The sequence below is a fragment of the Rattus rattus genome, chromosome 11 (genome assembly GCF_011064425.1).
Source record: "Rattus rattus isolate New Zealand chromosome 11, Rrattus_CSIRO_v1, whole genome shotgun sequence".
In the NCBI taxonomy this organism is placed as follows: Eukaryota; Metazoa; Chordata; class Mammalia; order Rodentia; family Muridae; genus Rattus; species Rattus rattus.
Genome location: NC_046164.1, coordinates 29,572,234 through 29,597,962, shown reverse-complemented (window position 1 = coordinate 29,597,962; position 25,729 = coordinate 29,572,234). Strand labels below are relative to the sequence as shown.

General features: G+C 44.2%; 1 protein-coding gene across 1 annotated transcript in view; it reads left to right on the top strand.

Moving 5' to 3' along the window:
• Tec (tec protein tyrosine kinase) overlaps nt 1–25,729 on the top strand; it is a 63,897-nt gene that overhangs the window by 31,268 nt on the left and 6,900 nt on the right. The window contains exons 3-14 of the mRNA XM_032916221.1: nt 2,878–2,959; nt 3,598–3,726; nt 5,640–5,677; nt 6,139–6,143; nt 7,194–7,364; nt 9,563–9,628; nt 15,321–15,375; nt 17,912–17,991; nt 20,300–20,433; nt 23,400–23,474; nt 24,560–24,731; nt 25,095–25,311. Of these exons, the coding sequence (XP_032772112.1) occupies nt 2,878–2,959; nt 3,598–3,726; nt 5,640–5,677; nt 6,139–6,143; nt 7,194–7,364; nt 9,563–9,628; nt 15,321–15,375; nt 17,912–17,991; nt 20,300–20,433; nt 23,400–23,474; nt 24,560–24,731; nt 25,095–25,311 (1,224 nt within the window). The remainder of the gene's footprint in view (nt 1–2,877; nt 2,960–3,597; nt 3,727–5,639; nt 5,678–6,138; nt 6,144–7,193; nt 7,365–9,562; nt 9,629–15,320; nt 15,376–17,911; nt 17,992–20,299; nt 20,434–23,399; nt 23,475–24,559; nt 24,732–25,094; nt 25,312–25,729) is intronic.

The following is a 25,729-nucleotide window of genomic DNA, read 5'->3' as shown; positions in this document are numbered from 1 at the left end:
GTTTTCAGGGTACCTTTGCCTCCTTTATCGACTGTGTAAGTGTTTGGAAGCCATTTTGTTTTCCTTTTAGCTGTTGTAGTTTACCATTGGTCCTGAGTCACTTGCTACACCCCAGGTCTTCACTGCGGGTCACTTTAACCAGGGAGCACAGAGCAGTGGGCACTGGGACTGAACACAGCACACTGGGATTGTTTCTGTGACCGTGAGAAGCTAGAAAGTAGCTAGAATGAGTTATCTCAAACAGAAATGAGAAGAAAGAGGCACTAGTGGCAGTTCATGGTGCTAGAACTACACAGCAGTCCTGTCACACAGATGGGGCAAGCATTCTGCTGTTCTCGCTTATGACCAAGGAAAGTGAGGCTCACAGATTGTAAACGGCTCCTTGAGAGTCACCTTGTGAATTGAAGAACAGCCGGGGACGTGTACTGGCGAGCGAGGAACAAAAGCAAGTTCATTGAAAGGCTCTGGCATGAAAAGACCCTTCAGATGGACCTTACAGGGAGAGGCACTGTGGGAAAACTGGAGAGTGCGGTTGGTTCTTGAGAGAGAAGGATGTGCATTGTAGCGGTGCAGTGGGGTCCTGAATGGAGAGAGAGACTTTCAATTCTACAGAACAAAGAGGGGTTCTGTGAAGGAAGGAGACTGGAACCCTAGAATCATCCCAGATAATCAAACTGTCTGAGATGCCAACTAGATGTTTATTATTCAGACTAAGGGCAGTATTTCTAGAAATTCTTGTACAAAGGCAAAATGCCCCGTTACTAAGGTAATAGCGAGAGCTAAATCTGCTCCATCAACAGAGATGCTGGCTGCTAGGCAGGTTAAGCCAGGCAGCATCTGTAACGTGTTTAGATCAAACTAGAGAGCCAATAAATTATTCCACTAAACAGATTATTATTATAACAACACTGTAAATTGTGGGATGGTCCAAGCACAAGCTTTCCTTTCCAGATAGGCCTGCCAATTCAGGATGACTTTCCTGGTGTACTCTAATTCATTATTCAATTATTCAGTACCGAGCTGGCGGCACAGACACCTGGGTAAGATGTGGAAACCAGGTAGCAAGTATGAAAGTCTCTCCAAGTGTCCATCTGCGCTGTGTCTCTGGTATCCCTCTTTCTGTCTTACACTGTGACATTTCTAGATATATCTTAGAAGTAGGCTCACGTCTGACACATTTTTTTGTCTTGGGTAGTCCCACCGAAGTGTAACTGTGTGAAGTGAATGGGAAGGGTTGACCTGCCAAGCTGGGCCAGGATCAGCTGTGACCAGTGAGACAGTGGTTCATTTTTTCACTGTGATGGGTATTGTCTGGGTGGAGGGAGGTTTATAGTAGAACACATTATGTTTTAGTCAGTCAGGTCTGCCTCGCGACAAACCATTAAGGATGATGTCTCAGAGCAGTGACAGGATCCTAGGTTAATTTTCAAGGCTTATTATTAATATGAAATTACAAAGTAAGACTAACTATTCGCTCGGAGCCACCTTGGAAAGACACCTAATGTGTGGGAGCCTGGGCTTAGGAGTTGAAATCCTTACCTTTTTGCACTACCTACAGAATGGTAATAGACAGTTAGGTGGGGCAGGGTTAGGGTTAGGGACACTGTTTTCAGTCCCTGCTGCATGAATGGGGCCTGCTGAAGTTATACAGCAGGGTAGGGTAGAGTGAGAATTCTGAAATTTTGGTTTCTTTAAAAAACACAAATATTGTAAGAATGTTTTCATTTTAAGCCCGGGTGCGGGGACATGGGGCTGCTTTGAAGCAGCTGACTATGATTTGCCCCGTCCTTCAGCAGGGACGTAGGTTTGCCAGCGGCAGATAGTTTCTGTGGTTGTGAGGTGTTTGGAATTCTGGGAATTTTTCGGAGGGTCTGTACATGCTAGCGCCCTGATAGCTGAGATCGTTGGTTGTCCAGGGGGTTGTTTGCTGTTTGTTAGTAGCTGGGCTCAAAGAAGAAGGAAAGAAAGAAATTAGATTCAAGGATCTCTATTTCTCTGTCTCTGTTCTTTCCTTCCTTCTCTCCCATCTAGTGATAGGGGGTAAAACAGGGTGGTGGGGATAAAGGGTAGGAAAAAGAGGAACCCACAAAGCAGCAAAGGGCAGCTACGGTAGGGTCTTGGCTGGGCCCTGATGGCGAGGTTGAGTTAATAGCCTGGAACTGAAAGACTCAGCTTGTCAAAGCCTGCTCTTACATCTACTAACGGGGCAAAGGGAGAGACAGGGATGATACTGAAGCTCATTCAGATGGTTATTTAGGAAAATGGTGGATTCCAAGAAGCCCCATGGCACTAGGGTTATCCACAGAACTTTAGTCAGTTAAGTTGAGTAAGTGCCAAGTTCAGTGAAGCATCCTGATGGCTCATCCTGACGGCTGTCGGTACCCGTTTTCCTCTGTGAAGATACAATCCTGGGTCTGGGCAGTCAGTAAATTCCTTGAGGACCTGAGCTGTATCTCAGCACCCACAGAAAAAGAGCCAGGCGTGGTGCTGTGTGCTTTGATTCCAGCCCGGGGGCCTTCCCGCCAGTGCCTAATCTACTTGGTGAGTTCTAGGCCCGTGAGAGACCTTGTCTGAATACATTGGGTAGATGGTGCCTGAGAGACAATATCCAAGGTTGTCCTCTGGCCTTGCACACACGCACACACGCAATACACTTTCCACAGTCCATTGTAAAACACATCCAACTTGATGAAATTAAGAACTAGATGCGCTTTTGTAACTAAGGAATCCAGTTCCTTTGGAAACCGTACTTCTGAAGTATGGACTCGTTTTCAGCCATCCGAGAGGAATGTACGGATGCCTGCCGTACCGGGGATGCTGCTGTGTGGAAGGGCTGTGTCTGAGGATCATCACCGCTCTCGCTTTGTTTTGTTCCAGGTTGTTCACGATGCTAACACACTTTATATTTTTGCACCTAGTCCACAAAGCAGGGACCGGTGGGTGAAGAAGTTAAAAGAAGGTAAGAACCGATGTGTTTTATGTAATTTTAGGACATCACAGGAAAAAAAAAAACCCAACCCAGAAGTATTGCTAGCATAGCCCTTGCATGTATAATAAATCATAATGAGTATCTCTCCAAGGACAGTTCTCGTAAGTGAATACACATTGAATACAGCTTTCCTTTTTAGGATCTTCTTTCTTTCTAGTTGTTTTTTTTCCTATGAAGAGCATTTTCCTATTTATTGCACGGTGTGGTTGGAGGTGATAGAAGCTTAGGCTCTTGTGACAGGCAGATTTGCATTTCCTAAGAAACTTGGTGTGGATGGAGTCACATATATAGGACGAAGTGCTTAAATGTTTTACACAATACTCCTCACTTTGACGGAACACAATGGAAGTGGGTATCAATCCACCATGGAGTAGCTGCGATTTGCTTCTCTTCACATGCGTGTTTCCCACACAAAAACAAAAGGAGGGAGGAAGGGGGCGACAGAGAAAGAACCATCCAGCCTTTCTGAATACCGAGTGTATGCTATCACAGTGGCATTCTCATAGCAAGCATGTTGGTAGAGGAGGAAGTGACGATCGATATTACTCACCAGTAGTTTTGGTTTGTTTTATTTCACTAACCATTATTCGTGTGTCTGTGAATTACAGAAATAAAGAACAACAATAATATCATGATTAAATATCATCCTAAATTTTGGGCAGACGGAAGTTACCAGTGCTGTAGACAAACGGAAAAACTGGCGCCCGGATGTGAAAAGTACAATCTTTTTGAGAGTAGTAAGTATTCATCTGACTCTTGAGCTGTGACGGATGCATCGTGAACGTGCTGTTGGTGTTGGGAGAAGTGATGGGATTTTGATGAATTTTGATGCTGGTCCAGTGGTGCACACAAACCAGAAAAGTACATATGCAGGGCACATACAGCCTCTGAGAGTGATGGTGTTTGTGTAGCTGTGGGACCTTGCAGAGGCGAGGTCTCTTGGGGGAGCTTTTATTACAACAGTGAGGCCTGTTAAAATGAATCGATTAAAAGTGTGGACCATAGGTGGTGATGCATACCTGTGATCCCAGGTTCAGACTCCGGGAAAGAGGCTAATTCTTTACCCAGGACCCCTATAAACCCTTACTGTGAGAGGCTCTTAGTCATGAGTGAAAACCACAGAGACCAAAAAGCTACTAGTACTGAGGAGGGTGGGATGTCCTATGCTGTCACCCTGCACTGTGACTACCATGTGAGTTGCATCAATGCAACTTCTGGGGAGGGGGATAGTGGCCATTTGTCAGGGCTGTTGCCTTGGGCAAGAACAGCTCCCATTCTATGTCCCCCTCTCTGAATCTTCCTGGGTAGTCAAGCTGACATTCACCTAGCACATAAACAAGGGGGACCTAGGTTCCAGGCTGTTGTTAATGCATCCCTAGGTAAAGCCCAGCCTGACTTGCTGTAGAAATGGCTGAGAAGTTACAGTTAGTTGATGTTACAGAGATAGGCAGACGGCCCAGATCTGGCAGGCATGATTCTGTGGTGGCCCTGCTGGTGGGTGTAGAGGTTGTTCCAACTCTGCCATGCTCTTTCCTTTGGTCTTGGAGTGGGATTCAGGGTATCTGCCCACAGAAGGTTTTTATAGGGACAGGGTCTAAATTGGCCCATCCCTTTGATTAGAACTTCATCCACGTTCACTAACTGGGTGAGCATGTGTCACACCAAACTCAAGAACTGTGGAGGGGCCAGAGCTGATGCATTTCTCAGTGTCGTCATTACAGTGGTACCACCTTATCTTCAGAGGATCTGTCCCTAGTGCATAGGTCATACTGAACGTTGTATACACGCTTTCCCGATACATATACACATACATACCAGCCATAAAGTAATTTATGATTTGGGCATGGTAGGAGATTAGCTATGATACATGAACAACTCTAATCTCATGCTGTAATACACATACTTTCTTATTGTGGTATCTTAGTAATACAAACATTCATTTTTTCTTTCTTTATTGAGAACTTTCAGCTTTTCAGATCAAGGGTCCATCTTTTTTTTTTTTTTTTTTTTTTTTTTTGCTTCTCTTTGGTGTATCTGAGTGCCAGCACTGCTGTGCTTTCATTCGAGTCATCAGTTAAAAATGATTGATAGGCTGTGATACCCCACAGTTGGTATGGAGCCACGATGGTAACGTGACTGACTAATGGAGCGGTTAGGGGATGCAGTGTGGACGTGCTGGACCCAGGGATGATTCATGGCTGGAAGGGTGTGAGCAGACAACTAGAAATTTTTGTCACATTTCTCAGGAGAGTGTGCAAAAGAGAGTTCATGAGTTACTCCATTTAGTGTTTTCACACCATGGCTCTCACGCTTGTGCAACTCAGCCTGTGGGAGGTGAAGCCACAGATAAGGGACACCACCCATAACCGGCCTGTGTTTGTTCATCTGTTTTTTCCATGATGCTAAATATGGAGCCAGGGCCTCATACTAATCAGCACCCACTCTGTCAGACCCTGGATCCAGGTTATCTTTTGATTCACCCAGAACAAGTAAGAGGCCAGATGATCGTGTGGAGGCAATCGGAGGTCCGATGTTGGTGTAGGTTGGTAGTTGGGCACAGGGGCTCCCTGTTGGAGTGCTCACTCACACCAGTATCTTCTGTCCATTCTTGTGAGACACCACCGTAACCCATAGTTATTGGCATTTACAGGTATAAGAAAGACCCTGCCTCCCGCACCGGAAATAAAGGTGAGTGGTCTCTGCCTTTACGTGTTATGTTTTTGTTGTGTGTAGTTTTAAAAACATGCTACCTCCTTAGCCTGGGAGCTACAACTGAGCTACCAGCCCACTCCCAGCTCCCCTTTTAGCTCCGGGATCTGTGCTACCAGCACGGACCTGGCTTCTCCTTCCTACTCACCTTTGCTCCTGGAGGGGTAGTGTTCCAAGCCCACTTCTGAGACCCTAGAATCTGTGGATAAAGGACACACAGACAGCTTTATTATTTTAGAAGTTGCTGGCCAGGCACAATTGCTGGGCATAGATATCTCCTGCCTGGATATCTCTGTTTCTCCTCCTTCCCTAAACTTAGTGGCTTGTATCAGCTAGCCGTGGCCAACCTCCTTGGCCCCGCCCATAGTGGAGGCTGAAGACCTTAGCTGCCCAGAGACCTTACATGACTGCTGCTTTCTTTTCATTCCAAAGCATGGCAGAAAAGGTCTCCTCTCCTTCCCTGCATCTCCTTTCCTCTAGGGACCTTGAAGTCCCACCTGTACCTTCCATCTAGCAATCGCCTGCCCCACCCTTCTTTATAGACAAGTCAAGAACCAATTGGGGAACAAGACCTTAGCGGCAGAACCTCCCCTAACATGTCTTTAAGTTGTGTTTGAAATGGGTCTGTGATTTATTGACTATGTTCTGGTCAGCCATGTACTCCTTTCTTCCAGGACCCGAGAAGCAATGTGCTGGAGCGCATTTGAATAGTTCTTATTAATTCAACACTATCAGTTCTTTAGCTTTTGTTGTTGGGGTCAATCTTATCATTGTTACCTGCAGGCATTTGGCTGGAGATTGGCTTCAGGAGTTATTTGGGGGGTGTGACATTTTAAAGGCATTATTTCTTCCTTAAGAACACAGCACAATAAAGAGTGGCTTTAGAAATGTAATGATATGCCCATGGAGTGGGACACAGTAGAATACCCTGTACTTTGGACCTGGTCAGGACCTTAGCTGATAAGAACCATGGGTGACTGTGGGTGGCTTGCTTCAGCTGTAACTTAGGACTTATTTCATAGTAGCATCATAAAGAATAAATAAGAAAAGATGTAAGATCCTAAGCATGTGCCTTACACATTGAAGGGACAGGGTGTGCATGCTCTGAGTGGGAGATCTATTGACAGAGTCCGTGATGCACCACTGGTCTCCCAACACATGTGGGCCTTCAGTCTGCCTAGTACCTACTTGTGAGTTCTCATTGCCTCTCTGGAACATGATCCCTGACCTGAGAATGAACAAGCAATTGTCAAGCAAAACCCTTGTAATACTCATGGCAGGCTTTGCTTCTCCCAAGTATCTTGGACTCTTAAAACGTTGTCCAACAGCACCAACACTGTCATGGGGGACTCACCAAGCTTCACTGGGTGGGTTACACTAGACCTGAGGCTTTCCTCTAGGGTGACTTGTGACTCCTCTAATGTTTTACTGCTGTGCCTCACGGTTCGTTTCAAATAGAAGCTGAACTTGACAGTGTTGTTCTCTCTGCATAGAGAAGGCCTCCTCCACCAATCCCCCCAGAAGAAGAAAATACGGAAGAAATAGTTGTAGCGATGTATGATTTCCAAGCAACAGAAGCACATGACCTCAGGTTAGAGAGAGGCCAAGAGTATATCATCCTGGAAAAGAATGACATCCATTGGTGGAGAGCAAGAGATAAGTATGGGTAAGTGCTTCATTTGTGTGTGACTCTCAGTGGGTGTGAGTTATATGCTGAGGGAAGTGTGAACACTCTAATTGCTTATAACAGGCTAGTCTGGCTGCCACAAGTATATACTTTACTTGGGTTTCAGGATCAAATTCAGGTTGTTTGGTTTGAGTGGCTGATTCCTTTACCCATTAAACTATCTCACTAACTCTGAAGTATATCCTTAGTGATCACTCAATAAATGCAAATTAATCAATTACCCCCTTCCAGGAGTTTGAATATATTATACTTAGTTCTCATTCACTAAAACTGTTCTGTTGTCTCTCCCCTCCTCCTCCCTCCCTCCCTCCCTCCCTCCCTCCTCCCTCCCTCCCCTCCCCTCTCCTTCCCCTCTCCTTCCCTTCTTTGTATGTGTGTACTGGGATCAAATTTGGATCGCACGTGCTACACAAGTACTCTACATTTAGCTACATTTTTTTTGTAAGAAATAATTTATTGTAATCTCTCTCTCTGTATATTCACAGTATAAGGGTACAACTTGTTATTTGAATTTCTCATTCTTTGTAAATGTGTATATAGGTATATACATGTATAAAATACAAGTATATATGTATATACAGCAAACATTACTTATATAGGTAATTTAAGGCTTGACGGAAGTGACCATTGGTATGAGCCCCACAGCTGACTTGGATGTCTCCTGTGGGTTTTGTTTGTTTGTTTGTTTGTATTTTTGTTTTGTTTTGCAATAGCCCTGTCCACTTTTCATTTTTTAATCTGTTGATAAGACAAGTTTATTTGCCTTATAAAAATGAACCACCGGGGTTGGGGATTTGGCTCAGTGGTAGAGCACTTACCTAGGAAGCACAAGGTCCTGGGTTCGATCCCCAGTCCCGAAAAAAAAAGAAAAAAAAAAAAGAAAAGAAAAGAAAAAAAAAAACGAACCACCATCTTTATCAAGTGGACCGTCCCCTTCTTGGGATGTTCGGCACACCTCTGTGTCATCTCTGTAATAGTTTGTAATCTGGTTGGCGGTGGAAGCTTGGTCACCTTGGAGGTGACCCCTAGCTGTGCTGTTGTCAGTGGTACTGAGACGGCTCCTGGTTCTCATGCTGTTTTCCCTTGACGTTAGCACCCACTGATGATTGCGATCTAGAGCTACTCTCTGCGTTCCATTACAAAGCAGTGCCTGCCTCTGCTGATCACAGTGGTACCCAGTAGCTTTTCTTACTGTCCTGGATTCATTTGTTGTAGGTTTTGATCCAAAGTGGTCCTCATTCTGTTGGCTTAGGTCAGTGGTTACCGCTGCCATTTTTCTTTCCTTTCTGGCTCAGTAAAGTAATTCACCTTGTATTTTTCCTCGCCCGACCTGCAGTTTGATATTTCAAAGGAATTCTGCCTCTTTTCAGTCAGAAACAGTGCTTTATAGATAACAGGTAGAATTCTGGGATTCTTTTTGCTGGTATACTGTCATTGCTTCCAGGCTTCTGTTGCTTTGGAAAAAATGTTTGCCCACGTGTGATGCGTGCCGTGCATGCATGTGTATGATGGCTTTTACTAAAAGGTTCAGTACCAAATAAAACATTATAAAGCTTCTACTTTAAAAAAAAATGTATACACGTGTATCATGGCTCCTGCTCAACAATGCTGTGTACGTAGGAGTCACGGGGGCAAAATGGAAGGTTCCTTTGTACCACACAGGCCTTCTCAATTCCAATCTCTCAGTAATTGTCCTTTTAAACAAGTTTCTCGTGATACCCATTCAGAGGGCGTGTATCCCCCCAGATGCTGTCCTGCAGAGCTCGCTAAGATATTAGAGCAGCTGGCGACTCCATTCAATACTTAAACTTTCGTGATGTAGTAGTTTCTTTAAGGCATCCATAGAAACGATCATTTCTTGACCAGCATCATGGAATATTGGCAAGTTCAGACCCTGATGCTGACTGACTTTGGGGGGCCATGAGAGAACATCTTAGTCTAGTTTTTGGTTTCCTCATGGGTATTATAATGTCTGTATATCTATAGTCTTTGTGAGGATCAAATGTGGACATTCATTGTAAAGTTTCAGACAGTACAGATATATTGGATTATTGGGATAGGTGGGTTTTCATATAAACTTTAGAAATGTTTATATGAAATGTGCTTTAGAAAACCAATTCCCCTTTCTTAAACAAAAAGTAAAGTCATTTCTGTTTGTTTGCTTATCTTAATTCTAGGAGTGAAGGATATATCCCAAGTAATTATGTCACAGGAAAGAAGTCCAACAACTTAGATCAATATGAGTAAGTAATCGTTTACCTCATAAGTGTGGAGAACCAGAAACTATTGTTTTTCTAGTTATGTAAGACATTTTAAAGAGGAAGGGATGACCTCAATGTCTTTAGAAGGTGCCAAGATAGCCTTAATTCTGGTGTCTGACCTAGTAAAAACCGGAGACTTATCTCTATAAGACATTCTCTTTGAATATCTTGTGTGTGAACACCATTACTTTAGAAGTCACAGTTGAACTGGGTTTGAACAATCACAGCTCAGCTGAGTTTGAAGTAAATATCATTGTTCATTCATTCAAGGTAAGGGGACAACATTTCCCAGAGGAAATGTCTCATTGTTTCTTTTTTCAAATGAGAATAACACTGTATGATTATCATTTTTTAAAACTTTGAAAACAGGAAAAAATATTATTAAGAAAATATTATGAATAAGAGTTGACCTTTGTCATTAACGATATTTTTCTTTTTCCACTAAGCAATGAGCGGGTTTTGAGTTTATTTTTCTTCCTGCCATTAAATAGTCTTTGAAAATATTTTCATAGCTGCATTATAGCTCATTCAGTCATAAATTTATACAATATTTATTGAGTTCTTGGCATTGATCTAGTGTTGGGCGAGGTCCAGTGGCTACAACCAGTATATGGACACAACTGCTTTCTTAGTGAGGTATTGGATTGTTTCAGGTAATTTTGCTATAGTAAAATAAGTGGGAGAACCTCTTCTGCTGTCTTAAACCATCTCTCTGACATCCTTGTGGAGACTCCTGGTGGATGCTGCCCGACTACGTTAAAGAAACACTTTACTTTCTATGCCCACAGGCAGGGCATAACCAGATTCTAAGTGCATGGCCCATGGGTATCAGTGCTCTCGTGGCCCTCCTGAGGCAGGTCGTTAATATGACATTCAGTTTCTTAAAGCAGTTCTCTATCCATCTCACTGTGATGATATGGGCATCTCAAAATCTAGAGGACCACCAGGGTCTAACAGCCCCAGCATCTGTGGCATGATCTCTTAATGTGATACTAGAAGTACACATGTGCACAGTATACAATTATGTACTATACAGTGCATTTTTACCAAAACAGACTGTGAGCATGGGATTGTGATGGAGCCGAAGAACCCTTCTTGCCCAACACCTTTGTGTTTTCTCTGTATGTAGATATGCAAATGCTTGCCCTGTGCTATCGTGGTCTGTACGCTTTGTGTAGTGGCCCAGGTTAGTAACATAGCACTTGAGAGCTGTTGCCTACTTCGTGTAGTCTGGGTAGGGGTGGGGGTTATGCATGTTACCAGGGCATAATGGGCCATATGGGCTAGGTCTTTTCAGAGCACTCTGTGAGACTTCCTTAATGACAGTTGACAGACTGTAAATTTTTCTGGGGTTTCCTTATCATAATAGATAATTATGTAAAATACGGTGGCTTGGCTCTTAAATATACCTTAGGAAAATATAACAAAAATCTTAGAAACAGGGAATAATAGGACCAAAGGCTCACACTTGAACTGATCTGAAATGACAGGACCAAAGACTAACTGATAGTATATTTCATGGAAACCAGACCATCCTGGTGTAACTGTAAGGATTCTTTACAACTGATGGCATGACAAATGAGGATTTTATCCCTGGAGTTTGTAACTTGGATACGAGTGTTTGGGTTAGAGCGCCACTTGGAAACTTAATCTCACTGAAGAATTTTTCTCCTCTCCATGACTCCAGCGTGGGAGTCCCTCAGCATTCTGCCAGGGATGGGATTCCAGCCTGGCATTCTGCCCGGCAGCCAGGCTGAAGGCTGTCCCCAGAATCTCTGCTTTTTGCCTCCCTATGCTTAGTTCTGTTCTGTTGGCGTTTGCCCACATTTATTGGGTTAGTAACACATCTTCCACTACCAAATGTTTTTCTCTTTGTCTGGGTCAGTCAGGCTGTCCTTGGGTCAGATCCAGGTCTACCAGGGTTTTTAGTAATGTAGTTTGACCTGTGCAGCACCCATCAATAGTTTGGATACTAGAAGTTCAGAAACACACACACACACACACACACACACACACACACACACACACACACACACAGAGAGAGAGAGAGAGAGAGAGAGAGAAAGAGAGAGAGAGAGAGAGAGAGAGAGAGAGAGAGAGAGAAAGGGAAAGGGAGGGAAAAGGGGGGAGAAAGAGGGACTGCAGAGCTGCTGTGAAGTAGCTATTACCAGTTAACTCATCTATTTATTTGTTTGTGGCTCAATATTAAAGGGTCTGGGTTTGTATATTAATATTATTCAGCTGCACATCCCTGTAACAAATTCTTGGTTAAAACAATTATTTGGTTTACAGTTTTGGAGTTTTGGCTCCATGACATGTGATCGTATTGTTTTAGCACTGTTGTGAGGAAGAAACCGTGATGGGAACATACACTAGAACAGACCTGTTTGCATCATAACTGGAAAGCTGGGAGGAAGGGGCAGGGTTGCTCTAGTCCCCTCCAGAGATGTGCCCTTATGACACAAGAACTTCCCGTAAGGCCATCTCAGTGAGAGGCTCCACAGCCTTCCAGTCGTGCCACCCTGGGCACCAAGCTGCTAGCACACAGGCCTTTGGCACACAGCACAGGGTTTTGGCACAAGGCACCCCGAGAGCACATTCTCAGCACAACGGGGATTTATGTGTCCCAGAGGGACAGAGGACAGGGAATAAGAGGCAAAGACAGGAAATAGAGGAGGAGGGAGAAGGGGGAGGGAGCAAAGGGGAGGGAACATGGGTATTCGTCCCATGGGAAGTCGAAGAAAGGCACAAAAACCACCTCTGGGTAGAAGAGAGGAATGTGTGGCCCAGGGGCAAGGAGCAGTTTATAAAGGTAAAAAGGGAAGCCCGTGTTTGTATGGGGAGGCTAATTTTAATTGGGCATGTTAATTAGGTGAGCCAAAGGGGGCTTTTGATCACTGGACCTTGGTAGTCAGCCTCCGGAGGAGGAAGAGGCCAAACAAGGGAACAGACCTTGGTGGCTACCTGCAGGAATGTGATCTAATGGTTTTTAGCAGGGCAGAGGGAAAGGTGGAGGGGAAAGCCTGCCAGAGCCATGTTTGCTGCGCTCCGGCTGGCCAGAGTCCCTTCGGTGTAGATGGAAGCCACAGGAAGCCTTAAGGGTGGGAAGATCTTTCTCAGGGGCCTGCAGATGCTGTAGAACCAAGACGCTAGGACAGGTTTCTAAGAGCTGCTTCCTGTGCCAGGTTCCTCACTCTCCAGACGCATTCATCCTTTCCCTGGATCTGATTCACAATGTGAGGAGGGGGCCATGTTTTTCTGGGTATCTCACCATCTTCTTAAAGCCACAGTGTAGCTCTCCAAGTTCCCTGCACCTGAACCCTCCCTCTCTTGCTCTCACCATGGAGATCTAAATCTGGAGCTTCTGTGTTGTTGACATACAGAAATGTTGTAATTCACACGTCTTGCTAGTTCATAGTGTATAACTAGCTACCTTCTCTTAACTAATTCTTTTGTGTCACAGTTTTGGGCATCTGACAAATATTTCTTATACCAACAGAAAAGCTTTAGAGATAAAATGAATCTCTTCCAATGTAATATCATATTTCAATTGCATTCATGAACAGCTTGGTCATATGGACTAGAGTGACCATAATGCATTTCTGTTGAACTTGGCCTCATTTCATTGTGATGCACAGGTTGATCCTTCCTAGCCCTGGCTCATTACCACAGGCTCCAAAGTCAACACAGGGTATTGCAACTTTACTAGGCATTCAGTTGCTCTCTAAAATCATTCAGGTCACAGAGACATCTTTCTTGTGTTGTATTTTGCTTGTTGTGATTTTATCTTTCTCAATCAGGAGGGAGCCTTTGGATTCTCTTGTCTAGAGTGTCTGGGACCAGAAGCCAGAAGCCCATTGTGTGAATTTTTCTGGGAGAAGCAACACACACACACACACACACACACACACACACACACACACACACACACAAGCACACCCCTACTGAACTCACAACAGACCAAAATCCAACTTGGTGAACCAGTGAGTTTTGTTGTAATCACTTATGGAAATATGGGTGAGAGGTTATATACAGGAGCAGATATAACTCCAATACAGAAAGATCTCAATACAGAAAAGCCCACCCCAGCATAGGTGACAGCTCACAAAGTCGAGAACCTGGAGCACACTGCACAGCCTGCAGGCAGCTCAACAGACTGAAGAGTCTTCTTCCCAAGTGACTCTTTTGATCCAAACTCCTTTCAGACAGCTTGGCTAGTTTAAGCTTCTTCTTGGTGACCTGAGTGTCTTTCATTCATCTTGTCTTGTCTGTGAGTAACTCTCAGCAGTCTTTACTGTTTATTCTTGGAGAGGGAGTGGATCAGCAAATCTGGTCAGTTTCAGGAACTTCCTGAACCTGTTTTGACTTCTTTACCTTCTGTGTTAAGGTGCTTCTTCAGGATGGAATGTTTCAGTCCTGGAGAAAGTGCTACACAACAGGATCTTTTATGAATAGGCTGGGACAGTAGTGGGAAATACAGATGACCAAAGAGGCCCCAGTGATTTTAGGACTTTTGCAGGTTTTTGGAGTTTGACAGTAATGGAGAACTTATTGCCAACTCAAAACATCTAGCAAAAGAAACTTGCAATTGAAAGCCAGAGAAAATGATCTTATTCATACTCTTCAGTTGCTTATAGTCACATGGAGGGATGATACTGGGGGGAGCTGAAGGACAGACTGTCTCTGGCAATAAGGAAGTGGATGGCAGTACTCACAGAGTCCTCGCAAAATCCAAGAAGGGACAGATATGTGTGACTCAGGGTATGGACCAGGTGGGAAGGAAGGAAGGCAGGACCAGGCACAGAATCAGTGTGGAGGCTAGGGTAACCACAGGGTCTAGGTATGCTGAACATCAGGAAGTCTGGGATACCCGGGTGGCCTGTTCTTCAGGGTTATGCCTTCCTTCTTGACCCTTGAGCTGTACATGAAATTCAGTGAACCTGTACCACAGTGACCTGATGATGACCAGCCATAGTGGTGAAATGAGGCCTTGAATAAGATTTAGTTTGAATTCAAGACAGTAATGTAAAGTGACATTTTCTGCATGGGTTAGTCATTGGAGCAAAATTCATCCTTGCTCTGAATGTCATCATAAAACATGGGGAATGATTCTTATGTTAAATGGTAGGAACTGGTGAAATATGGCAGCCCCATGCCGGGATACATAGAACTTGTATTGATTTGTAAAGCTCTCCTGTGACAAATACAGGTTGTGACATGCAAATAACGTTTGACCCCATTTAACACATGTGGGCATGTATAACATGTCTTCCCAAGAATGTGGGTAAGTGGACTGGAGAGATGGCTCAGTGGTTAAGAGCACTGACTCTTCCAGAGGTCCTGAGTTCAAATGCCAGCAACCACATGGTGGCTCACAACCATCTGTAATGAGATCTGATGCCCTCTGCTGGTGTGTCTGAAGACAGCTACAGTGTACAGTATATAGCTACAATATACGTAAGAAAAATAAATAATTACAAAAAAAGGATGTGAGTAAGAAAGGTCTGGCAGTATATTTATGAAAATACATTATTGCTATTGAGTTTGTGAGTGTTCTTACTATGGCTGTGTATCTTATTGATGTGTTTGTTACTGATTTCCTAAATTAGCTTTCTAGTCACACTCTGAATAAAGGGTAATTGTCAAACTCTGACCGACGTCTCTTTCTGACCAGGTGGTATTGCCGAAACACCAACAGGAGCAAAGCAGAGCAGCTCCTCCGGACAGAAGTAAGTGCGAGTTCTCGGTGTGCGAGGCGCATTTCAGCCCAGGTTAATTTTAATGACTCCGTCATGTGCGGTCCCTTGTACTGATTCCTAAGGCCTGAAGGGGCTGTGATATAAAGACAAGCTGTCTTTTTCACATCACTTAACGCAGACTGGAGTGTTAGCGTACTGTCACAGAGCTACAAAGCAGGTGGCTCAACTGTCAGAACTTCATCACATACGTCCTTCACTGACAGCGGGGTTGAGGGGACTCTGGCCAGCTCGAGCGTAGTGGGCATGGCTCTAGCAGACCTTTTCCCTCTGCCTGGCTAAAAACCGTTAGATTTTAGTCCCGAAGCTACCTACCAAGGGCCAGCTATCAATGTCTGAAGTATCAAAGTATTGAAGTCTGGCAATCAAAAGCCACTTTGGCTCACCTAATTAGCATGCCTGATTAAAGTCTTCCACCAATCCTAGCCCAGTCTAAGACAGACCTCCCCCTTTTCTCATTTGCTGCTGGTTTTCTGCGGGAGTCAGAAAGTAGCCACATTAACTCTTCTTTCCTGCTTAATAAACGGTCTCTCTGTGAAAAGAGGTGTTTGGGTGGCATTTGTGCCTAACTCAGGGTCCAGGAGAGAACCCACAGTGTGCAGGTGGGTCTCCGTCAATGGTCAATAGGATGGATTGCTTCTGGGGCCTGTGATGGAGGGCCTAAGTCCTCCTTGGCTGGGAGACAGCTGCCCCCTCTCCCCTCCTTCATTCCGTCTTCCTCCATGTGCACATTTCTGTCTCTGTTTACATCACCTCCTTTAGTGATGGTACCAGTCGTACTGGACTAGAGCCCCCTTGATGACTTCATTTTAACTTAATGACCTGTGGAAGTACAGGCACATTCCGAAGCTGAGGACTCAGCTCTTTGGAGTAGAGTGGACTGTAGATGAACACGTGGAAATTGGCATCGCAAGGGAGCATCCACCCCTGAGTAGCACTTATGCTCCTACTGATGGTTCATTTGCTGCTTTGATTTTAGTGTTTCAGTGTATTTTTTTTTCTTTTCGTTTGTGCTTGGGTTATTTGTTTTAGGAATGTTTACCTTAACATTATGTGATATATTTTGTAAATGAAAACTTACTAACATGTAGTCACCTATTGTAATGAACATGATGAGTTTCTCACACCTTAAAGTGAAAATAGAGGGAAAGACAAAGGGGAAGTGCTCTGAACTGAGGAGACCTGGGCACTCTGGGATGGCCTTGCTCATGCTCTGTCTGTAAGGTCAGGAAGTTTGCCTAGAAACCGAGGTCTCAGCACCCACATACATGTTGTAGTTGGTTTACTTAGTGACAGTTCAAGACATTGGCTCTTCTGGGTGTGACACAAAGGCTTGGCTGAGCAGAGGGTGGATAATACTACAAGGCTCGTTCCCACCCCAGGCACCTTACTGGCTTCCCAGAGACCACACCCCAAGAGCTATGGGAGTCCTGGACCTTGACAGCCTGGCCTTCAAATTCTCACTTGTTCATTTGCCACTGACTTGTCAAGTGACCTAGGGACAGTTATCTTTTTGTGTTCCCTCTCCTTCCCTGTGAAACAAAAGAAGAAAACAAGAGTATTACTCAAATGACTGTTAAATACTCAAGTGAATATTAAATACATTTATATATGAGGACACATTTAAAAAGATTAGGTTTTCAAAATGGTAGCTATTATTACGTATTATTATTATTATTATTATTATTATTATTATTTTTATTATTATTATTTAACCAATGAGTTCATGATCATAATTACTATCTCAAATTGTTATCACTTAGGCTTGGGGGGCTTTTAATTCTATTGTCTTTCTTACAAAGAAGAATAAAAGTTACTTTTCAAGTAGGAAACACGTGTTTCATAAAGTAAAGATCAGATACGGTGCCATTGACAGAGAAGTGTCTGAGATACATAACTTCCATTTCTTGCCCTTCAGCTGGGGTCTGGTGGGAATGTAACCATTACTCAGAGTTGTCTGCATGTTTTGAATTTCTGTTGGAGTCACTCCCTCTCTCCTGTATTATGGTATTAGGCACAGAATGGCATGGGAAATCAAGGGTATTGAAACACATTCTCAAAAAGAGGATATCTTCAGGATAAAGGCTATGTGGCTAGGAATTGATACGGGGAGGGATCGAAAGCTCCCACCAAGCCTGAGGAAGGCGTGACCTGAAACCTAGAAAGAGATTCTCAATGGTTGTTTTCACAAGCCCAGGGCTTTCAGCACTGTGGGACCTGCCTGGTAGATCGGCAGAGGCCCTGGGACACTAGCTGCGGCTGCTTCAGCATGCGAGAGAGGTGTAGTCAGGGAATGTGAGTGTACCTCCTCCCGTCATCATACAGCCCAGGAGTTCCAGGCAGAGCGGTGTCTGTAGAAGACGCAAGGGGCTCTATTCAGTTGCGCTTGTTGGCAGCAGATTGTTCTTCACAGAGGATGATAGTAAAATGATAACATTAAACTCCTGCATCTCTGCCAGGGCCTCAGTAACTGGAATTTTAAAACGGAATTTCTTAATTTGGTTTTTAGGACAAGGAAGGGGGTTTTATGGTGAGAGACTCCAGTCAACCAGGCCTGTACACAGTCTCCCTTTACACAAAGTTCGGGGGGTAAGTACTGATGCTCTGCTGGTTTTAGCGCTTGCCTTTGTTACTCCTTTCATGTGTGGGGTGTGTGGGCATGTGGCGTGTGCATGTTGTGACTGTGTGGGTGCATGTGTGTTTGCCTGTGAATGTGTGCATGTATGCATGTGGAGACGAGAGCTTGACTTCCAAATATCTTCCTGAATGGTTTCTCTATCTTATTTATCTATTTTGATTTTTCATCCAGGGCTTCTCACTGAACCTGGAGCTCACTCATTGGCTAGACTAGCTGACCAGTGGGCTCTTGGGATCAGTCTGCCTCTTCCCACCTTTCAACCCTGCAGAGCACTGCCGTTCCAGCCACATGCCAGGGCATCTGGGCTTTAGAGGAGTGCTGGGATCTGAACTCATGTCCTTATACCTTTATAGTAGGCATTTCATCTGCCGGGCCATCTATTTATGTCCGGGAATTTATTCTTTTAATTCACTGTTTTTATAGGAACACCTCTATGTTGCTTGTATGTGTTCCTAACTTTCAAATAGGAATTTTCAGCATTAGGAAAAAAGATGTAATCTTTAGTTCTAAAATGTGTATACATACATATACATAGATGTTACACAAACAACATACCCATGCAACATGTATGTTGAGAATAGCTATGGAAGATTTAGTAACATTCAGTGGATAAGTATTATGCTCTGAGCTGTGCACAAAGGATGCCACATTGAGTAGAGTAGACTTTAGTAGCCTCATGAGGGCCACAGACAGGCCCATATGCAGCCATGGTAGTATAAAAGTGTGTGTATGGTGTGGGGATCAGGGGCTGTGACCAAGACACATTTCAGTTATTCCTGAGTGACATCTAAACTGAGACTTTATAGCAAGACAGGAAAAACCTGAGCGAAGGGAGAGAGAGACTTGCTGACTCAGCAGTGAGAGGAGATGGTGACATCAGAGAAGCACAGGGAATGTCTGAGGTGAATGTAGAATGACAGAGATGACAGGGTGAAGGGAGGAGGGGCGCCTACAGAAGGGCCAAGAAACCCAAGCTCTGCCCTAAGGGCAATTAGGCATCATCTCCATTTGAAAGCATGAGTGCGTAGAGATCTGTACTCTACAGAGACACCTACAGTGGGCGGTATCATTCCCTTTGAGAAGGGCGAGTGTTCTAGGCACTGTAGGTCTATGTCTCTGCAAGACAGGAATGAACAGCAAACTAAAATTCCACTGCTGCCGGCATGATGGTTGGTACATGGTCCCATTTCCATTCCCATGCAAGCAGCGGAGTTATTATTGTGACCGCTTTCAAGGCTTCTACTCGTTGATGTGACTCGAAAAGCTAAGGGCATAGGAAAAGTAATATTTGTGTCAGGAATAGAAAGGAGCCCGTAGGGGGCTGGAGAGTGGTTAAGAGCACCGACTGCTCTTCCAGAGATCTTGAGTTCAAATCCCAGCAACTACATGGTGGCTCACACACCCCTAATGAGATCTGATGCCCTCTTCTGGTGTGTCTGAAGACAGCTACAGTGTATTCACATATAATAAATAAATAAAATATTAAAAAGAAAAAGAAAGGATCCCGTAGACAGAGGTCCTATAGAGATTGCCCTATAGATAACACCTACAATTGAAGTTCTGTTATTACTACCTGGATTGTTGAAGTTAGCCCTCTGCTCCCAGAAATAAGACTCAGACTCAAAATATATTTACGAAATACCTTGGCCATATAGCTAGGCTCTTCTCTGACTAGAATCATAATTTAAGATAACTCATTTATTTTAATCTACATTCTGCCACATGGCTGGTTACCTGTGCTCATGTGCCGTACATATGTCCGCCTCATTACATCTTCCCCAGGTGGATCTCTTGCCTGGCTCTCTCCCAACATAGCATACCTTTGGTCCAGCAATCTTAAGTCATTAAGAGTATAGACAGGTCCAATTTAGCAGCCCCTTTTCTACTTGGGCCTGCTTTATTTTGACCTCTCTCATAGAGGATTTATAATACCATCGCAATCATAGAACTTATAACTACCTTCATTTTGATAATTTAAAACTATTATTATTGCTTTTGTTTTTGTTTATCAAGACAGGGTTTTTCTGTATAGCTTGGGCTGACTTGGATTTGCTCTGTAGGCTGGCCTCAAACTCACAAGGAACCTATGTATCCCTGCCTTTGCCTCCCAAGTATTGATATCAAAGGCCTGGATTTATTTTTTATCTATCTACCCTTGAAAACATTTATATCAATTCTCATTCCTTTCTCTCTTCTTTGGAAGATAAATATACTTAGACTGAATGTGTAATATGTTGTTTTATTTTGTCTTTTTAATAGAGAAGGCTCATCAGGCTTCAGGCATTATCACATAAAGGAAACAGCAACATCCCCAAAGAAGTATTACCTGGCAGAAAAGCATGCTTTTGGGTCCATTCCTGAGATCATTGAGTATCACAAGCACAACGCAGCAGGTGGGTGAGCTATGAAGACCCATTTGATTGTTAGTGACCATACGTTCAGACATTATGATGGCTTCTTTGTAGTCATCTCTAAAGTGTGACTGATGTAAAATTATTGCATATTAAGAACATTCTGTATCCAAAGAAAAACCAGAAATCATAACGGATTTCATAGAACACTGATTCCATCACAGGACTCCAGGTCTTTACTGTCTGTGGATGTCCCCACTCTGTGCTTCTTAGGCTTGGTACTAAACTAAAATTCTAAGATGTGCCTACTTTAAGAGCAACCTAGGAGGCTGAGTTGGGAGGATCACAGGAGCCAGAGAGTTCAAGGCCAGTCTAGGTAACATAAGAAAGCCCCCTCCCCCATCTCATCAAGTAAACTTAAAAAATGTGTGTAGAGAGGTAATGGATGCTTTCAGATGAGCCAGGAGTTCAGTTTATGATAAAACTTTCCAAGAAACAGAGTGCACACACTTTCAATTCATAGTGAGGTTAAAAAGCAGCATAATCTAAAGATGCCTTCAGTAGAAAATGTATTCAGTACAGCCAATCTACTGAGCACCCTGGCTTCATCACATGCTACTCTATAGAGTACCGGGGATGACCCATCTGTTCATGTGACTTTGTGGGAGCAATGACTCATTACATCTGGAAAGTATCTTGTCTTACAACACTAACCCAGGAGAAGAACACAATTCGCTGCTCCCAGCAAAGGTCTAGTTTGAGGAGGATGACTTTCATGGAACGCATATTGCTTTGGTCCCTGCTAAAGTTGACAGACTGAAAAGTGGACCACTGAAGGTTACAGACGATCGGACAGCACATCCCACAGGCTTTTTCAGCAGCTTGAATCTGTGTTACACCCAACATCAAACAAACAGCCAAAAATAAGGCTTCCACAGCAGGTTTCCAGCCCTTTTTACTTCAACAGTGTAAACAAGTGTGTCCAGTAGCCAGGTGCTTAATTTCACGTGTGGAAAATTGACTTAGGAGTTTTTTAAACAAAGGCCCTCTTTACAACTCTGTTGCTGCTCTCTGGGTTATTTACTATTTTATATAGAGAGAGCATAGGGAGAGTTATGGAGATGTAATTCACACACTAAGAAGTGCATCCATTTACAACTCAGGATTCAGTGCCTCTTAGAATATTTACAGTGTGCCAACAGTCCCATCTCCATAAACTAATTTCTTGAACACTGTCATCATCCCCCAAATAAATCTTGTACCCATTAGCAGTCACCCATGACCTGTCTTCAATGGCCGAGCCCCAGGCAACCACTAACCTACTTTCTGCCTTAGTAGATTTGTCTGTTCTAAACAGTTCATGGAAATATCAATTTATACTGTGGCTGGGTTTTTTTGTTTTGTTTTTGTTTTGACGAATCATGACATTTTTACATTCGTCCATGCTGTATGGTGCACTCCTTGTTGAAATAACCAGAAAAGGTAAAAGTGATCAAGGCCTGACATATGGGAATTGTACGTAAATTATTATGCCGAGCCTTGACAATGTTTGCACAAGTGTTAGGTACCCAGTCCGGTTAGAAATCCGTGTTTAATTTTTAAATTATCCCCAGTGTCAGTGTAATGCTAAGTGATAAGACAGACAATTGGCCTTCTAGTTTGCAGTCTTGGAAGCTGTCTTAACACACCTACGTTGACAAGATTGCTCCTTTACTTGTGGAAACATGGATACAGCCTGGGTCTGCACAAGCTCCAGATACTGGAGGAAAGACACTGGGGATTCCGGACAGTGGAAACCCCCAGGGTTTTCGTTGCTTTGTTTATTTTGTTTGTCTTCTATGATGGACTCACTGAACATCTTCTTAGACATTGCCCTGTGTTGTTCTGACCTGTCCCGGGAAAGAAATCCTCAGGAAGTTGAGACTTTACAGCTCAGGCGGCTGTCAGAGAAGCTGTCCACTCCTTTTTATTCACAGTGCTTGTGTTCATGTGTCTTCATGGAGGCAGGGTTTCCTGTCCTCAGCCTTCTCATCCGTGAGCAGGTTTGCCGGGTCTTCTGAAATCCTGCGCTCAACACTCGAGCATTTAAGCCAGGCACAGAGGCACTCACCTTTAATCTCAGTGCTCCGGAGGCAGAGGCAGGGGGATCTCAGAGTTCGAGGCAGCTGGTCTGTATATAGATTGAGTTCCAGAACAGCCGAGGCTACACAGAACCAACCGAATAAAACAGACAAAACACAAAACCAAAACCCAAGCAAAGACACAATCAACTTGAGCAATTAATTCTTAAATTTTCCAAAACACTTCTATAACTTTGTTCTGATATTCTTATTGTATTTCTTTCCCTAGTCTTTAAGTTTTTACCGCTATCTTAATTTATTTAACTGACATGTATGTAGTGCCTGCTTCATATAAGCAACCAAGCCTTTGAGGAGAGAACAGTGGACATTAAATGGCGATCGAGCAGATGCACACACGGTCATAAAGTATGAAATGTGCTTTAGAAGAAATGCAGCCCTATCTGGGTGCTCCTGGAAGAAGGCCCCCATTTCTTCTTTGGGGCACTAAGCAACTTACATGGTTTGACTCACCTCACTGATTTCCAGCGGCTGATAATCCTCACCCCAGATTTTAGTGCTACAGTTAGGAACACTGAGTTACATTGGGTAAATTGCTTTAATTTTTAGCAGACTAATAAAATCGTCTTTCATCATTCAGATCTCATATTGAAAAAAAGATCACAAATTCACTGATAATAAGTGCTCGAAGTCTTTTAATATCCTTTACAATATTAGAGGTGAGAGGAAGCTAGCCTTGGGCCAGATAAGCGCGGTATTAAAAAGGAAATGTGCAGAATGGTTGAAAGCTCGCTGTAGAGCACCATGTGGGTATGGAGAGGAGGCTTCAACAATAGGCAGATGGCGTTTCCTGTGCTTTTCCTGGTTAGCATCTGACTGAATAGAATGAGTAAGTTAAAATTCAACTGCGATCGTCTCTTTCATTTTTAGGACTTGTCACCAGGCTGAGGTACCCGGTTAGTACAAAGGGGAAGAACGCGCCCACTACTGCTGGCTTCAGCTATGGTGAGACTCACTTTGTAACTGCTTGAGCAGTTGCCTTCTAAAAGAATCCAGCCCTCCAAGACAAGCGTAGGCGTGTAGACTTCAACTCAGGGGAACTGGAACCAGAACTCTAGAGTGCAAGCCTAGGTCCTGGCAGCCCTGGCGGCCTCAGCTCTTCCACTTGCTCACCAAGGATGAAGATTGGTGGGATGCAGAGAGGGGAGGCTCAGTCACTGTGCACTAGGATGAGGGGCTGAAGAGAATGTCTTTGGAGTACACGCATCAAAGGCCGCAACGGAGAAAGGCTTGGGGCAGGGCAGATGGGAGGTCCAAGTGCGGCCTGGTTGATAATTACTCAGATCTAGGCCTGCAAGGTAGTCTTTATCGCCTGAGGGGCCAAGCTGGCTCTAAGGAGCCGATGGCTCTCGCTTCAGGATGCAGCCTGGCCATCGTGAATAATTGCTTGTACCTGTACCTGTGGGCTGTTGGCCCTGAGGAGATGTGGTTATTCATGGAATCTGTGGTGGTAGGTTTAGGACAGCTCTTAGAGACATTTAATATGATGTCTTCAGAGCATCCAGAATAGGGTGTTATAAACCCGTAAGACGCCTCAGTTCCTCCTCCTCTGTGCCTTCATCCATGAGGGAGGAAGGTAAGTTAGCTCCCAGCAGGCCTTACACAGATGCTCTTTGAGTGATTAGCATGCTGACAGGTATATGATCAGAAGTAAATGAGACAGGTCCAGACGGAGGCAGAGAGGAAGGCCTTTCGCCCTGCCGGAGTTGCCCCTGTAGGCCAGTGAGGAGGAATCGGTGATTTTACAACTGTTTTTAATGCGTTGATAGAATAGGTTTTTAGATGATTAAACTTATTTATGAAAACTTCCCATAGGTTAAAAACTAAATCTGCCACTGCTAAAATGGTTGCCGCTGTGGTGTTCTCACTGGCTCGCGGCCTGGGTGTCTGTGTATCTGGGTACAGGCTGCAGCTCTGGTCTGTGTCTTGTACTAGTTTTTACTGTGTTATTCAGGGCTGCGGGTCAGTCTCCTCCCCGTGGATTTAGGCTGTTTCCTTTGTAAAGCAGCCCTTCCTTGTTTGTCTTACAGATAAGTGGGAGATTAACCCCTCAGAGCTGACCTTTATGAGGGAGTTGGGGAGTGGACTCTTTGGAGTGGTGAGGCTTGGCAAGTGGCGGGCCCAGTACAAAGTAGCCATCAAAGCTATCCGGGAAGGCGCCATGTGTGAAGAGGATTTCATAGAGGAAGCTAAAGTCATGATGTAAGTTTCTATTATTATTATTATTATTATTATTATTATTATTATTATTATTATTACTCTTTGTTTTATGTGTACGGGTGTCTTGACTGCAGTGCCTGCAGAGGCCAGAAGAGGGCATCAGTTCCCCCTGGGCCTGGCGTTCCATGTGGTTGTGAGCCATCATAGGGTGCTAGAGATGGAGCTCAGGTCCTCTGGAAGGGCAACCTGTGTTCTTGTCCTCTGAGTCATATCTCCGGCCCCAGGATGTAAGCTCGTAGCTTCCACCAGCTCCCTCTTTTGTATTTAACACTCGCCCCATCCAGCACGCATGCCTGCTGGTTGTTTTCCTGCGGTAACCCTCTGTGTGTCCGTCCTTGTTCCCAGGAAGCTGACACACCCCAAGCTGGTACAGCTCTACGGCGTGTGTACCCAGCAGAAGCCCATTTACATCGTCACCGAGTTCATGGAGCGGGGCTGCCTTCTGAATTTCCTCCGGCAGAGACAAGGCCATTTCAGCAGAGATGTCCTGCTGAGCATGTGCCAGGACGTGTGTGAGGGGATGGAGTACCTGGAGAGAAACAGCTTCATCCACAGGGACTTGGTAAGCTGGGTCCCCCTGACCCCCATTCCCCGTGGCTTCCTACACCCTGGCTGGATTCCATCGTCCCGCTGGGTCACACAGTGAGCTGTGTTGTATTAGTTCCCTGTTTTTGTCATTAACGAGATTTCATTATTTTCAAACTTGGTAAATTTCAATCCCTTGATAATTTCAAAGGAAAAGACCTTTATTAAATCTAATAGCGTACAGACTTATTATCTCCAGGCAAGTTTCCGTGAAGTAATTATTTGCGCTCTGGGAGATTCCCAGGAGATAGCTAGCCAGCACATTGACTCAGTGTCATTGTGTTATAGATAAGAGTGTTAGCTTCGGGGAAGTGAGAGCGGCTCGCTCAGAGTGAGAGACGGGGAAGTAAGGTTTAACCTTGACCTTCAGACCAAGTCTCGGGCTCTGCTTCACA